The 12,951-nt window shown below is 34.6% G+C and overlaps 1 protein-coding gene across 1 annotated transcript; it reads left to right on the forward strand.

Moving 5' to 3' along the window:
* Positions 1 to 2,915: 2,915 nt before the first annotated feature.
* LOC132606520 (leucine-rich repeat extensin-like protein 3) lies at positions 2,916 to 7,476 on the forward strand. Its single transcript, XM_060320070.1, has one exon. The coding sequence runs from the start codon at positions 4,874 to 4,876 to the stop codon at positions 7,244 to 7,246; it is 2,373 nt and encodes a 790-aa protein (XP_060176053.1). The 5' UTR covers positions 2,916 to 4,873; the 3' UTR covers positions 7,247 to 7,476.
* The last annotated feature ends 5,475 nt before the right edge of the window (positions 7,477 to 12,951 follow it).

Below are 12,951 nucleotides of genomic sequence, written 5' to 3' on the forward strand. Positions count from 1 at the left end.
ACAATAAGTTATGGATATTTGGTTTTGGGGGTAACCTGATGCCTTTGGGGATTTTTAGTTGGAAAGAGATTATGGGCTGGGTAGAAACTTTAGGAAATGGGTGAAAAAAAATTATTTGGTTTATTTGGGGAATATAGTAATTTCAAATAGATATCATAATGATAATAAAAGTAGAGGGACAAAATATTTTGGTAAATAGTTTTATCACTTGTAATAGTAAAGTAATCATAGAAATATAACAACAACTATAAGTGTGATGCTAATGCAAAAAATATGTTTAAATAAATATTTATAGAGAAGACAAATAGGATTAACACTGCAATCAAGCCAGAAGGAGAATAAATGCATGAGTGATTTTTTTTTCTAGTAAAACGAAAAGGTAGTAGTAGCAGTAGCAATGATGATGATGATGATGATGATAATAATAATAATAATAATAATAATAATAGTACTAATAATATTATTACTAATAATAGTACTAATAATAATAATAATAATAATAATAATAGAGATCATCAAGAAATTTAACTATATGTTGTGATAAAAAAAATATAATTAATATTAAAATAGAAGCTTAACGATGTAAATTGGACAAAAGGATGGACAAAATTGGGCATCAACATGAGACTGTTAGAAATAAGGGTATATTAGACCTCATAGGTGGATGTCAAGGGTATTTGAGAGCTCAAAGGTGAATGACAGGGGTATTTGGGGGCTCAAAGGTGGATGAAGGGTATTTTTGCACCAATTCTAATAGTTCGAGGGTATTTTAGGCCCTTTTCCGTAGATTAAAAAAATAACAGAATTGCACCTCAAAAATTTACACCAAACACCGAAATAGACCAAAAATTGCATAAATTGAAAAAACTACACCTAATGTGAGTTCCACTATTTAGTTAGTCAGAATTTATTTTGACAGTGACCAAAACTTCTCACTTTAAAACAAATTTAACGGATCAAACCGCTCGATATTAAATTTTACTTAAGGAATTATTTTAAAACTACCCAAATTTAAGTAACCATTTTTATAATTTCTCGGAGATTTAACTTGTAATAGATGCATATATTATTCTTCTAGCAGAAAAAACAGCAAAATGAGACTGTGATAGTTCCTTAGCAGGAAGCAACATATCTGTTAGAAGATGGAATTCAAGAGGCTAGCTATGTATGCTGCTTCAAATGTAAATCAGAAATTATCATCTGCAATGACTTCTCTTACTAACCAAAACAACGTTTGGCTGGATCTGGAGTGTGTATATTGGTAGACAAGTTAAGACTTTATTATGAAAGTTACAAATTACGACAAGGGCTTTATGGTCCCCTAACTTAATCTGGATAAGCCTTGAGGCCGGTGAAGATAACACAGAGATTTCAACCACAACTTGTTGGTCCCACACTATATATGGGCAGCAAACTTTGTTGGCGTTATTTGAACACTTTAATACGCTTTCTTTCAATTTATATGGCAAGACTTTGATAGACGGAATCATGGCGTTGAGGTGTGTAATTGTCCTATCAAATAGAAAAAGCGAACAACTGATAGTTAAGGTATAATTTTGCTAATTAATTGGTGATAGTTTAGATAAAAAACTCTCTAATTTTTTTTTTCAAATATAAAAAGTATCATTCATTTTGCTACGAACTAAAATGTTTGCCACATACACTACCATATTTAGTAGTTACTTCATTGATAAACCTGATTATTTGCTGCTGGGTCATGTTTAGCCTACTTATCAATAATAATTAAGTAGTCACTACCACATAAACATTCTCACAAATTTGCCACTTATTTTTAATCATTTGATGAAAGACTCTTTACACCAAATAGATGGAAATCCTTCTTCTTTTATGCAATTGATAAATGAAGAGTGCCATATTTGTGATGGAATTTTAGACTCAACAATGTAACATAGCCAACGAAAACTCAAAGTAAGTAGAAGATAGAGTAAATTAAAGAAGATGTTACGGTACCGGTTAGTCAATGAATTCCCAAAAATGAATAATGTGCAAATTTTGGAATTTTTCGCTTGGAAAGCATGAATAGGCTTTTCTCCCGAATTAATAAGGTCATTAATGGAAATCATTATGTGTGACAAAATTATACTATAAACATGATTCACTCACCCTGCCTGTTTGTTGACTAAGCTTTTTTGATATGCTCAATTCAACCAGCCTAAAAGTTGGGTTGATATATACCCAGATTGATCCGTGAGAGACTGTTAAAATATTTTTAAGAATATATTAATTTATTTGATATCTTATATATAGTCATAATAAAGATTTTTTTTTATTAGGTACTTAAAAAAGAAACAAAGATATACGTATAACTTAGTAAGAATCAAACGAATTGGGTTATGCCATGCTTTATAGCTCATTTCAGCACAACTCATTTTAACTCAAGTAACTTTTGGGCAGGTCATTACTTAACCTAATTTATCCCGCTCAAATTCAACCTAACCGACTCATTTAACACCCTTAAAAAGGGTCATTGGCACTTTTGTGCTGGTCTTTAATTTTTTTCCCCTCTTAACTTACGGGGCATATATTTATAGTTTTGGATCATTATAACCCACAAGTTATGTCCCACACGTGACTTTTGCAATAAAGAATTTATGCCCCACTAGACATAAATCTGATTGCTAAAGCGCAAAAAATTAAAGACCAGCCCATTTGAAGGGTAAGTCGTGCAATTTCTTCTTAGAAGTCATATCAAGATATATCCATTCCTTATCACATACACGAAGAAAAGCTATGCTTGAGCTACGGGTGTCACGGTTATTTGTAGTTTTCTAGTCTTTTTCTAGCTTAAAGACAACAACTTTAAGCAATATAATTAGTACAAAAAGGAGGAGGCACATCAGTACAAGATAGACCTTTTAATATTGTTAAGTGAACTACGTATTGAACACGTTACACTACAGTACTCTTACATTCCCTTATACTATATAAATTCATCACATTCTGTGAAACAACTCAAGTTATCTAATTAACTCTCCTTCTTTGTTTTCAATCTCCTTCTTCCTTCAGATATTATGGCTAAGATTGCAAGAGTATTTATAAGTAGATTACTAATTGCAACAGAAGTTGCTCCTTCAAAATTTTTAAATCAACATGTAGTGAAGAGCCCACTTCCTAAAGTGTTGGCAACCATCAATGAAGAAGAGGCTTATGCTTGAAGAGTTGTTTGGCCAAATCATTGAAAGAAAACAGCACATATCATGCCTCTCTTATAGTTATATAGTTTTGATATGCTAATTATAACTATGGTATGGGGGGTTATCATGCATGTGATATATTATGTATTGTCTCTTCTTCTTCTTTAGTTTTCTTTACTTTTCTGTTTCCTTTTTTTTTTTTTTGGCTCCTCCATTTTCCACTCTTTATTTTGGGTGCTTCTTTATTTTGCTGCATTTCTCATGGCCAACTTCAATCTTGCAATTTTTATTGCTTCTTTTTTATCAGGGGTGAATGAGTTACCTTTTTTTTTCCCCTGTTTGCCGTTAGGTCGAACGAATGTATCAGCAGTTGAAATTGAAGAACTTTTTCTTATTTGTTTTATGCCCATTATGAGTTTTTCTAATCCCAGCCTCCATCCTATTTTATTTGAAGGTGTTTGAATAGTTATGAAACATAAAAAACTTTAAGTGAGTGGTGGTGGGAGTTTCATATATCTTTTCATTTTATAAAAGACGAGCTTTTATATCAAACTAGTTCTAGTTTATAACAACTCATGTCATTAAGAGTAAAATACAGATACTAAGATATAATTTCTTAAAATAAAAAAATGTCATTCTTTTTAAAATGGACTAAAAAAAGTGTATCAAATAAAATAAATATAGAAAGTATAGTTATAGATACTCCTATTTTTTCATATTTATTGAGCTATCTGTTTCAAGGACTAAGTTTGATATCATAATGCAGCACCATATACATAATTAGGATTGTGCATAGAAGAGTATATATATACAAGTGTTAAAAGAAAATAGAAAGCTAACCAAAGAGTGTAACATTAGAGGTGGAGATAGAATTTTTAGTTTATGAGTTTTGGATAACGATTCTTTATGCCTCTTTATTTCTAGGGAGAGCTTGTGAAATTTTCATTAATGATCTTACTGAATATCTTGATGACTTTGCAAAGGTGTTGGAGACTTAAAAACAGGCTAATGTGAGTAATGAATCCACCCTAATTACTAAAATCTGTTGCCGAAATCTTAATGAACTGGTCTTTGTTAGTTGTTACCCTTACTAACATAAAGTACAGAGTCATTTTTCTAAAAAAAAATAATGATCTCAATAATTTAAATACCTGTACTACATAAAGATCCCTTTTTTTGGTCAATTATGTTAACACTATAAATCGAACTAGTCACTTAGGTCAAAAAGAGAACCAAAGAAAATCAAGATAATGCGTGGACTCTTTAGCGTAAATATGTTATTAGAAACCGTAAGATCATGCTAATGCATGGTCCAACGCTTATGTACTACTATAACTTAATAGGCTGTCAACATTTCTAAGTTCTGAAGAACAAAATGAGAAAATTAATATTACCATACACAAAAACTCCGGTTGTTTAAATATTAATGTCCATTGGTTTTAGACGGTAAATAATAGTAAAACCATATATAATGGGTGATTTACCCTATCAATAGGTTGAAAGATGGTCATCAACAATTCTTTCTCCTAAAAATTTGTCTGTCAATTCTTTGCACCCTCCAATATTTTGTACGGCAAATATAGAAAACATCAACAAACTCTCAACCTTGAACCATCCTTCTTTTACCTCCATATAACACCATCCATTTTCCTTGTCAACAAAATGCTATAAGCAGCCTTTGGTCTGTCTTTAGGGGGTCTTAACCAAAAAACAAAAAAATGGCTAATCCTCCAAACATAAAGGCCTTAGGTTGCTTTCTTCTTCTTCTTCTTCTCAATCTTGTATCATTTTCATCCTTTTCTTTTGCATTAACTGATGATGAAGCCGCTTTCATCGCTCGTCGCCAGCTCACCGCTGGTACGGGTGATCTTCCTAATCCAGTTGAATATGAGATGAACATTAACTTGACATTTGCAAACGCTAGGCTTAAGAGGGCCTACATTGCTCTACAAGCATGGAAGAAAGCTATTTACTCCGATCCTTCAAATTTCACTAGCAATTGGGAGGGTCCTAATGTATGTGCCTATAATGGTGTCTTCTGTGACAAAGCACTTGATGATCCAAAGATCTCTGTTGTTGCTGGGATTGATCTTAATCATGCAGACATCGCGGGACACCTCCCCGTGGAGCTTGGTTTCCTAGCTGATGTTAGTCTTGTTCACATTAATTCTAATCGGTTCTGTGGAATCATCCCCAAGAGCATTACGAATCTTAAACTTTTAGACGAGATTGATTTTAGCAACAATCGTTTCGTGGGGCCATTCCCTAAGGTTGTGATAGAGTTGCCAAACCTTAAGTACCTTGATCTGAGGTTCAATGATTTTGAAGGATCAGTTCCTTCTGAACTATTTGACAAGAATCTTGATGCCATCTTTATAAACAATAACCGATTCAGTTCCATCATCCCTCCAAATATTGGCAATTCCAATGCCTCGGTGGTGGTTTTGGCTAACAATAAGTTCCACGGTTGCATCCCTCATAGTATTGGCAAAATGGAAAACACATTAGATGAGCTTGTTTTCACGAACAACGATCTCTCTGGTTGTGTGACCGAAGAGGTCTCTAAGCTCAAGAGCCTAACGGTTTTTGATATTAGCGGAAATAAGTTCGTAGGATCCTTGCCTCAGGGTTTGAAATTCATGCAGAAAGTGGAAGTACTTGATATCTCATCCAACATGTTCAGAGGACAAGTTCCAAAGGCTATTTGCACCTTACCAAATTTGGCTAATTTGACTTTGTCTAAAAATTATTTTGAAGCCTTGGATGAAGGTTGTGCAGCACCACATCCAAAAGATCTAGTTGTAGATGATAAGGAAAATTGTCTAGGAGGAAGACCAGATCAGAGAAAAGAGAAAGATTGTCAATCTGTTTTGAGCAAAATTGTGGATTGTAGTAAAGATAAGTGTAGATCTACCGGTGAAGGACCAGCGCCAAAGAACCCAAAAACCCCTATGCCACCCAAGAAAACCCCTTCCACCCCAAAACCACCTAAGAATAGCCCACCCACACCTGTATCACAGCCACCACCAGTCTATTCTCCACCATCACCAGTACCAAGTCAGAAACCAAAGCCACCACCAATGCACTCTCCACCACCACCAGTGGCATCACCTCCCCCACCAGTACCAAGTCCAAAACCAAAGCCTCCTCCAGTTCACTCTCCACCACCACCAGTGGCATCACCTCCCCCACCAGTACCTAGTCCAAAACCAAAGCCTCCTCCAGTCCACTCTCCACCACCACCGGTTGCATCATCTCCGCCACCAGTGCCAAGTCCAAAACCAATTCCACCGCCAGTCCACTCTCCACCACCACCAGTGGCATCACCTCCCCCACCAGTCCCAAGTCCAAAACCAAATCCACCTCCAGTCCACTCTCCACCACCATCGGTGCAATCATCTCCGCCACCAGTGCCAAGTCCAAAACCAATGCCACCTCCAGTCCATTCCCCACCACCACCGATGTCATCACCTCCACCAAGTCCAAAACCAATGCCACCTCCAGTCCATTCCCCACCACCACCCGTGTCATCACCTCCACCAAGTCCAAAACCAATGCCACCTCCAGTCCATTCCCCACCACCACCCGTGTCATCACCTCCACTAAGTCCAAAACCAACTCCACCTCCAGTACATTCCCCACCACCACCGGTATCATCACCTCCACCTCCAGTGCCAAGTCCAAAACCAATGCCACCTCCAGTCCATTCCCCACCACCACCGGTGTCATCACCTCCACCAAGTCCAAAACCAATGCCACCTCCGGTCCATTCCCCACCACCACCTGTGTCATCACCTCCACCTCCAGTGCCAAGTCCAAAACCAATGCCACCTCCGGTCCATTCCCCGCCACCACCGGTATCATCACCTCCACCTCCAGTTCACTCCCCTCCACCGCCGGTTCATTCACCACCACCTCCAATCTTTTCTCCTCCTCCCGTCCACTCCCCACCTCCACCTAAACCTGTTCAATCACCACTTCCTGCTCCTTTGGTATCTCCCCCTCCACCTGTTTTCGAGGAAGTTGTCCTTCCTCCACACTTGGGCTCAATTTATGCGTCACCACCACCACCAATTTTCCCTGGTTATTAAGGGGGATACATCACTATTATTTCTCTTAATTATCTTAACAACATTGTTAGTTCAAAGAAGTATGTACACATCGACATTTAAACATGCACAATCAAGGAAAGTTTATTTTTATTAGTTCATCTTATTCTTTATCATTGCACTTCATTGTATTTGGATGATCATGGATGTTCTAATTGAACAAAGTACGTTCACTTTACTTCAATGTATATCTTACATTTTGAACATGCTTCTGTGCTTTTTCGTTCAACTACGCGCTTTTTCGAAAGAAATAAGCTTAAATTCAATCGTTATCAACGAAAAATCAGCTTAAGTTAAATGACCCTTTTCGTTTATTTAGAAAGTGAATTATAAGAACTGTGCACAATAAAAAGAGGTCTACATCTACTTGTGGCTTCAATTTTTCTATTAGAAAATGTTTGAATCATCATATTCTTAGTAAAATTGAAGTATATTTTAATTACAACCTTTTGATGTTTCTCAGAGGAGAACGATTATGTACAAGTTACAAAATTACCTTTAATGAAAGAATTAAATCATGTTATGAAACACACAGAAGTGCTCATATAATACATGCACACAATAACTATAAATCCAAGAAAAAATGGTTTGAAGTAGTTTGATGAAGGGAGCTTAGACTATCATAGGACTTCCATCTAACAGTTACTGACATTATTTACTTATCCTTCATCCTCCCACAAATACAATGATGACAACAACGGTAAACCCCAGCTACACCAATTTACTTTGAATACTAGGAACCACAAATTATTGAAGACCCTTTAGTAACATTTTTTACTTTGGAAATTCTAATACTGAAGCAGCATAGAAGCAACAGTTGTAAACATTCCAAGATGATGGACTATCCTCAGATAATTTAACTAAAGTTACCATTCAAGTTTTGAAATTAGAAAAGGTGACAACTTTGACCAGCGAAGGTCAAAACCCACTTAATATTTGATTAATGTTATAAACTATTTGCCAAGTTGTATTTTGGATGTATTATTAATGATTATACAACTAGAAGTGTAAATTGTATCACTTGACTTAAAATGATAAATACAACTTTCACTTGCAAGTTGCATCCTAGTTGTACCAAGCTATGTCCAAGTTGTATATGTTGTAGGTTTAGAGGCAAAACTCTTCTATAAATAAGGAGTTTTGTCTTCTCATTTGTAACATCATCAACAAGTGAAATACAATCTCTCCCTCCTCTCTACTAAGCTATTAGTTTGCTTCTCTAATTTATTTGCAATTATATAATTTCATAACACGTTATCAGCATGAGACTCTTCCATCTTGGGAAAATATTTTGAAAATATGACGAAAGTAAGAGCTGCATCAGGTATTGCATTTAGCATCTTTCGTTTCATTTTTATTGTTCCCTCCATTGTATATAATATCGTGAGGGACATAAGTTCTCTTTGCTGAAATATTTGAGATTCTAACTATGTGGCTCGAAGAAAGATGATTTCCACCTTACTTGTTAGTTTGTGACTAAATCTTTGGCATGTATTTTGCTATAAGTAAAATTGTTACTATGGAAAAGAGCTGATGAATCCATGGCATTAGTAGTGTATCATATATCATCCTTAATGGATTTTGGATGTTTGTTACCATTATTTCGTATATTGGATTCTTTTGGTCTCCGAATCTTAAATGGTTCGCTTGATCATTTATGCTTCAAATTTTGTTCCTGAAGAACAATATTTTTAAGAGGAATTATGATATTAATTTCATAATCCTTAATGGCTAAGAACGAAAGTTTACAAGAAATACATGATCACCAAAAGTGATAATATCTCTTAAATATCGTTATGATTAAATTCATCTATGTCTATAACCACCAGAAGTGGTAATATTTTCATAGGCTTGTAGTGGCTACAAGTGAAGATATGTTAGAGAAAGATTCTCTAAATTGTATGTATGTCTCGATTTGCTCCTGAAGTACTAATATCTTAAAAGATGTTCTAAGCTATCACGATTTGATATTTGATATGGCTAAACCAAGTCCAGATGATTATGTTTCATTCTTGAAGAATGAGATTTTTTTATAAATGTTATAAATATAGATCCATTCCCTGAAGTGAATGTGACAGTATATGTGGTAAGCTTATAAATGCGGATGTGCGTTTGGTTATGAAGTTATCACGAATCATCTCTAGAATAGGTAGAATAATTGAGAAGAAATATTCTGAATATTCTATGCTTGATTCCCGAAATAGTAAACTCAGAAACTCTACTCCTGAAGTAGTAGAACTTTGAATTCTACTCCCGAAGTAGTACAACTCTGAAATCTACTCCCGGAGTAGTAGAATTTTGAAATTTACTCGAATTAGTAAATATTCTGAAATTTTACTCCTGGAATAGTAAAACTTTTAAATTTACTCCTGAAGTAGTAAGACCCTGAAATTTACTCTCGAAGTAGTAAACCTTAAACTTTACTCCCGAAGTAGTGAAACTTTAAACTTCACTCCTGAAGCAGAAAGAACTGGTAAAATATCTGAAATATTCTAAAGCAATGTCTTCTTGTGCTTAAGAAAAATAACAAGCTATTGATTAACGTCATATCGTAAGCACATTTGAATAATCAGGTTTCAAGTGAATGAGAAATACCACAACATATCTCCTGTAGAGATAAAATAACAAAGAAAATACATGTGGTATAAAAGTCATCGCAACACGTGCCTGACGTACGTAGAACATCACGAATAATTTTATTAAATATCATCCTAAGGCAAAAAAAGAAATCAGAGTAGAATGTTTCTACTATAACCACATCGATACATTATGGTTAGTTGTTATTGATATCCTCGAAGGATATAACAATTAATGTATCTTTTCCTGAAGGATGCGATTACTATGTGGTTGCCGATTTGATGCAAAATATTTAGATGTTAATGGCTAATCTCCATGAAGGAGATATTTGAAATACTGAAGTTTAGAACTTAACGTTTACTTTTTGTACTTTATTAATTAAAATTGTCTTTAAATTTTCATTTAATTGTTGTTTTCTTTCATGACAACAGTGGTGTCTAACCAAATTTTCTTTCATGATACAAGTCGTATCTAAGCAATATTTGGTAATACAAATATATCTTCCAAGGGCTCCAGAAGAGCTAATTGTTTGTTTACATGAATCATGACATGGCCAGTAGTGTCCAAATAATATTTGATTATGATATAAATTAAAGTCTCCTGAAGAGGTTATAAATGATAGCACCATTCATCCTGGATCGTAATTGGTACAATCGGAACACAAATTGTAGTAAACCTGAAGTTTATTGACAGTGAAAATGATTATCATATTGAGACCACAAATGATTGGAAGATTAAATATCTCCAAACAACGAGTAAGAAATACGTATGTGAAACGTTACCTGAGCATGATAAGTTCATATATCGCAATAAATCAGAAGTTTATTGATATAAAACCTCATGCAATAGTAAATCAAACGTTTACTAAAATAAATAGCACTCGTCATGGTAAACTTGAAGTTCACGAGTACAAATAATTTTATCAGTTGACAAGACCATTTTGGTCGTCCTGATTTAAATCTGATGTGCTAATTGAGTATTCAAAATATATGAAGAACTAGAAGATTATTCAAGAATTTATTTGTGTTTCTTGTTCTCATGATAAGCTGATTACACCAGCTAATGTAGGGACTAAATCCCCTAAAATTCTGGAAAATATAAAAGGTGAATATGGGCCCCTTCACCTGCAATGTGATGTCTTAAATAGATGCATCTATGAGACGGTCACATGTGCGTTTATCGACAACCAGCAGTTTGACATTTACAAAGTTGTTTGCTCAAAATAATTGAGTTAAGAGCACAATTTTCAGATTATGTAATCAAGATAATTCAACTTGATAATGCTAGTTTATATGTAAGTTGATTTGGCATTGGATGCTTCCATAATATAGCTAAACCATTGCTTATGAGTATAGAGCTTCAGATGTTGGTATGAGATATGATATATTGCATACAATGACACTTGTATGCTTCAGACCAATAAATTATGATAAATTCTCCCCTTATAATTGGTTCAGGGTCAGGAACTAGATATTTCCATCTTATAGCTTTTGATGTGCGGTATATTGTTAATGGATATACCATGATGTAAATTGATGGATTTCCCAAAGAAAATTGGGATATATGTTAGTTTTTCTAACATGAAGGGGAGATATATAAGCAGCTAAGAAATATGTTGTGAATTATCATCGGTATGATCCTCATTCAAAAGATAATTCAAGTCAAATGTCAGAAGCATTTGCTGACCCAAAGTTAATCTCAAATTTCTCCTGCAAATGCTCCTATTGAATGTCCCTGAAGGACAAGTCTACAACATGCATGAAGCATGGCAGACGAATCGGTTCCAAATACAATAACCTTGAAAAGGGTGAGGAGCAAATGATTTGAAGGATCATAATAAGGAGGCAATGTGCTCTTGAAGAGCCTATGACATAACACTTCATGAAACCTTATTGTAGGTTATGAAATGTTGAGATTTCAGTAAGTTATGTCGAATTGCGAACCAATGCAAATAATATCTCGTCGACGATATATTTGATACAATATAGTGCGCAATATTGTAGAAGATTATGAGGATCTAAACTCTACGTCTGTTAAAGCATACTAACGTCGAAATGATTTTCAAGTGACATGATGCATCCTGATAAGTGTAAAGTTTATTGGACCTGCAGTTCAGACATCAGAAGATATCACGTCATTTAAACACTAAATAAAAGTTGTCACAACCTATATGGCTGACTTGACAAAATTTATATGAAAAATTTAGGATTCAAAATGCCTAAAGCATATACAAGTTTTTGAAAAATTTGTTTATCATCCTTAATATGAATTAAATGATTCAAGGTCAATATACTGGAATCACCTTAATGAATATTCATTGACGAAGGGTACAAGATGACTATGTATATACTTGTCTCTTTATAATAATCAGAATTTTTCATATTGTTGAGCAAGTTGATGATGACTTGACTATTATTGGAGCTCTTGAAGAGTTTCCAAAGGTAGTATACTATCTGTTAAAAGAAGTTGAAATGAGAAATTAGATTGGTCCTGAAATGCCATATATTTGTGCAATTGATGCATTTAAATATCTTGTTATAACTATGGACATGATATATGTTTTTTTCTCCTACATAGAGATATTGAAGTAAAGATCAATTGCATCTTGCAAATGAAAGCCCCAACATGAATGTGTTTATCCTAACACATATTGTCAAGCTTTTGAATATTCAGGTTATTCATATGATCGATGTAAAGGTTTGATCCAAACATGTTATTTATGCCCATGAGGGGTTACTGTCATACCATGTTCCACATGACAAGATAACAACCGTTTATAAAGCAAGTCAGGTATGGTCTTGATGTGGTTCCAACAATATTACATGACAACGATGCAACTCTATCAAGAGATGGTGCCATACGTGATCGACCAGTTCGTTCAAATGATGATTTGATAGATTTGATCATAAATGTATGACCAACCTCAACATACAACAAGTTGATATTCAAGATCGGAGTACATCATCATCAAGGATCAAGCGATGCTTTAATCAGGGGGAGTAAAATACATGTTGTACTTTTTTTTCCTTCCCAAAGTTTTGTCCCATTGGGTTTTCCTGGTAAGGTTTTTAATGAGACAACCGGAAATGCGTATTACTAGATATATGTAC

Source organism: Lycium barbarum, chromosome 8 (assembly GCF_019175385.1).
Source record: "Lycium barbarum isolate Lr01 chromosome 8, ASM1917538v2, whole genome shotgun sequence".
Classification (NCBI taxonomy): domain Eukaryota; kingdom Viridiplantae; phylum Streptophyta; class Magnoliopsida; order Solanales; family Solanaceae; genus Lycium; species Lycium barbarum.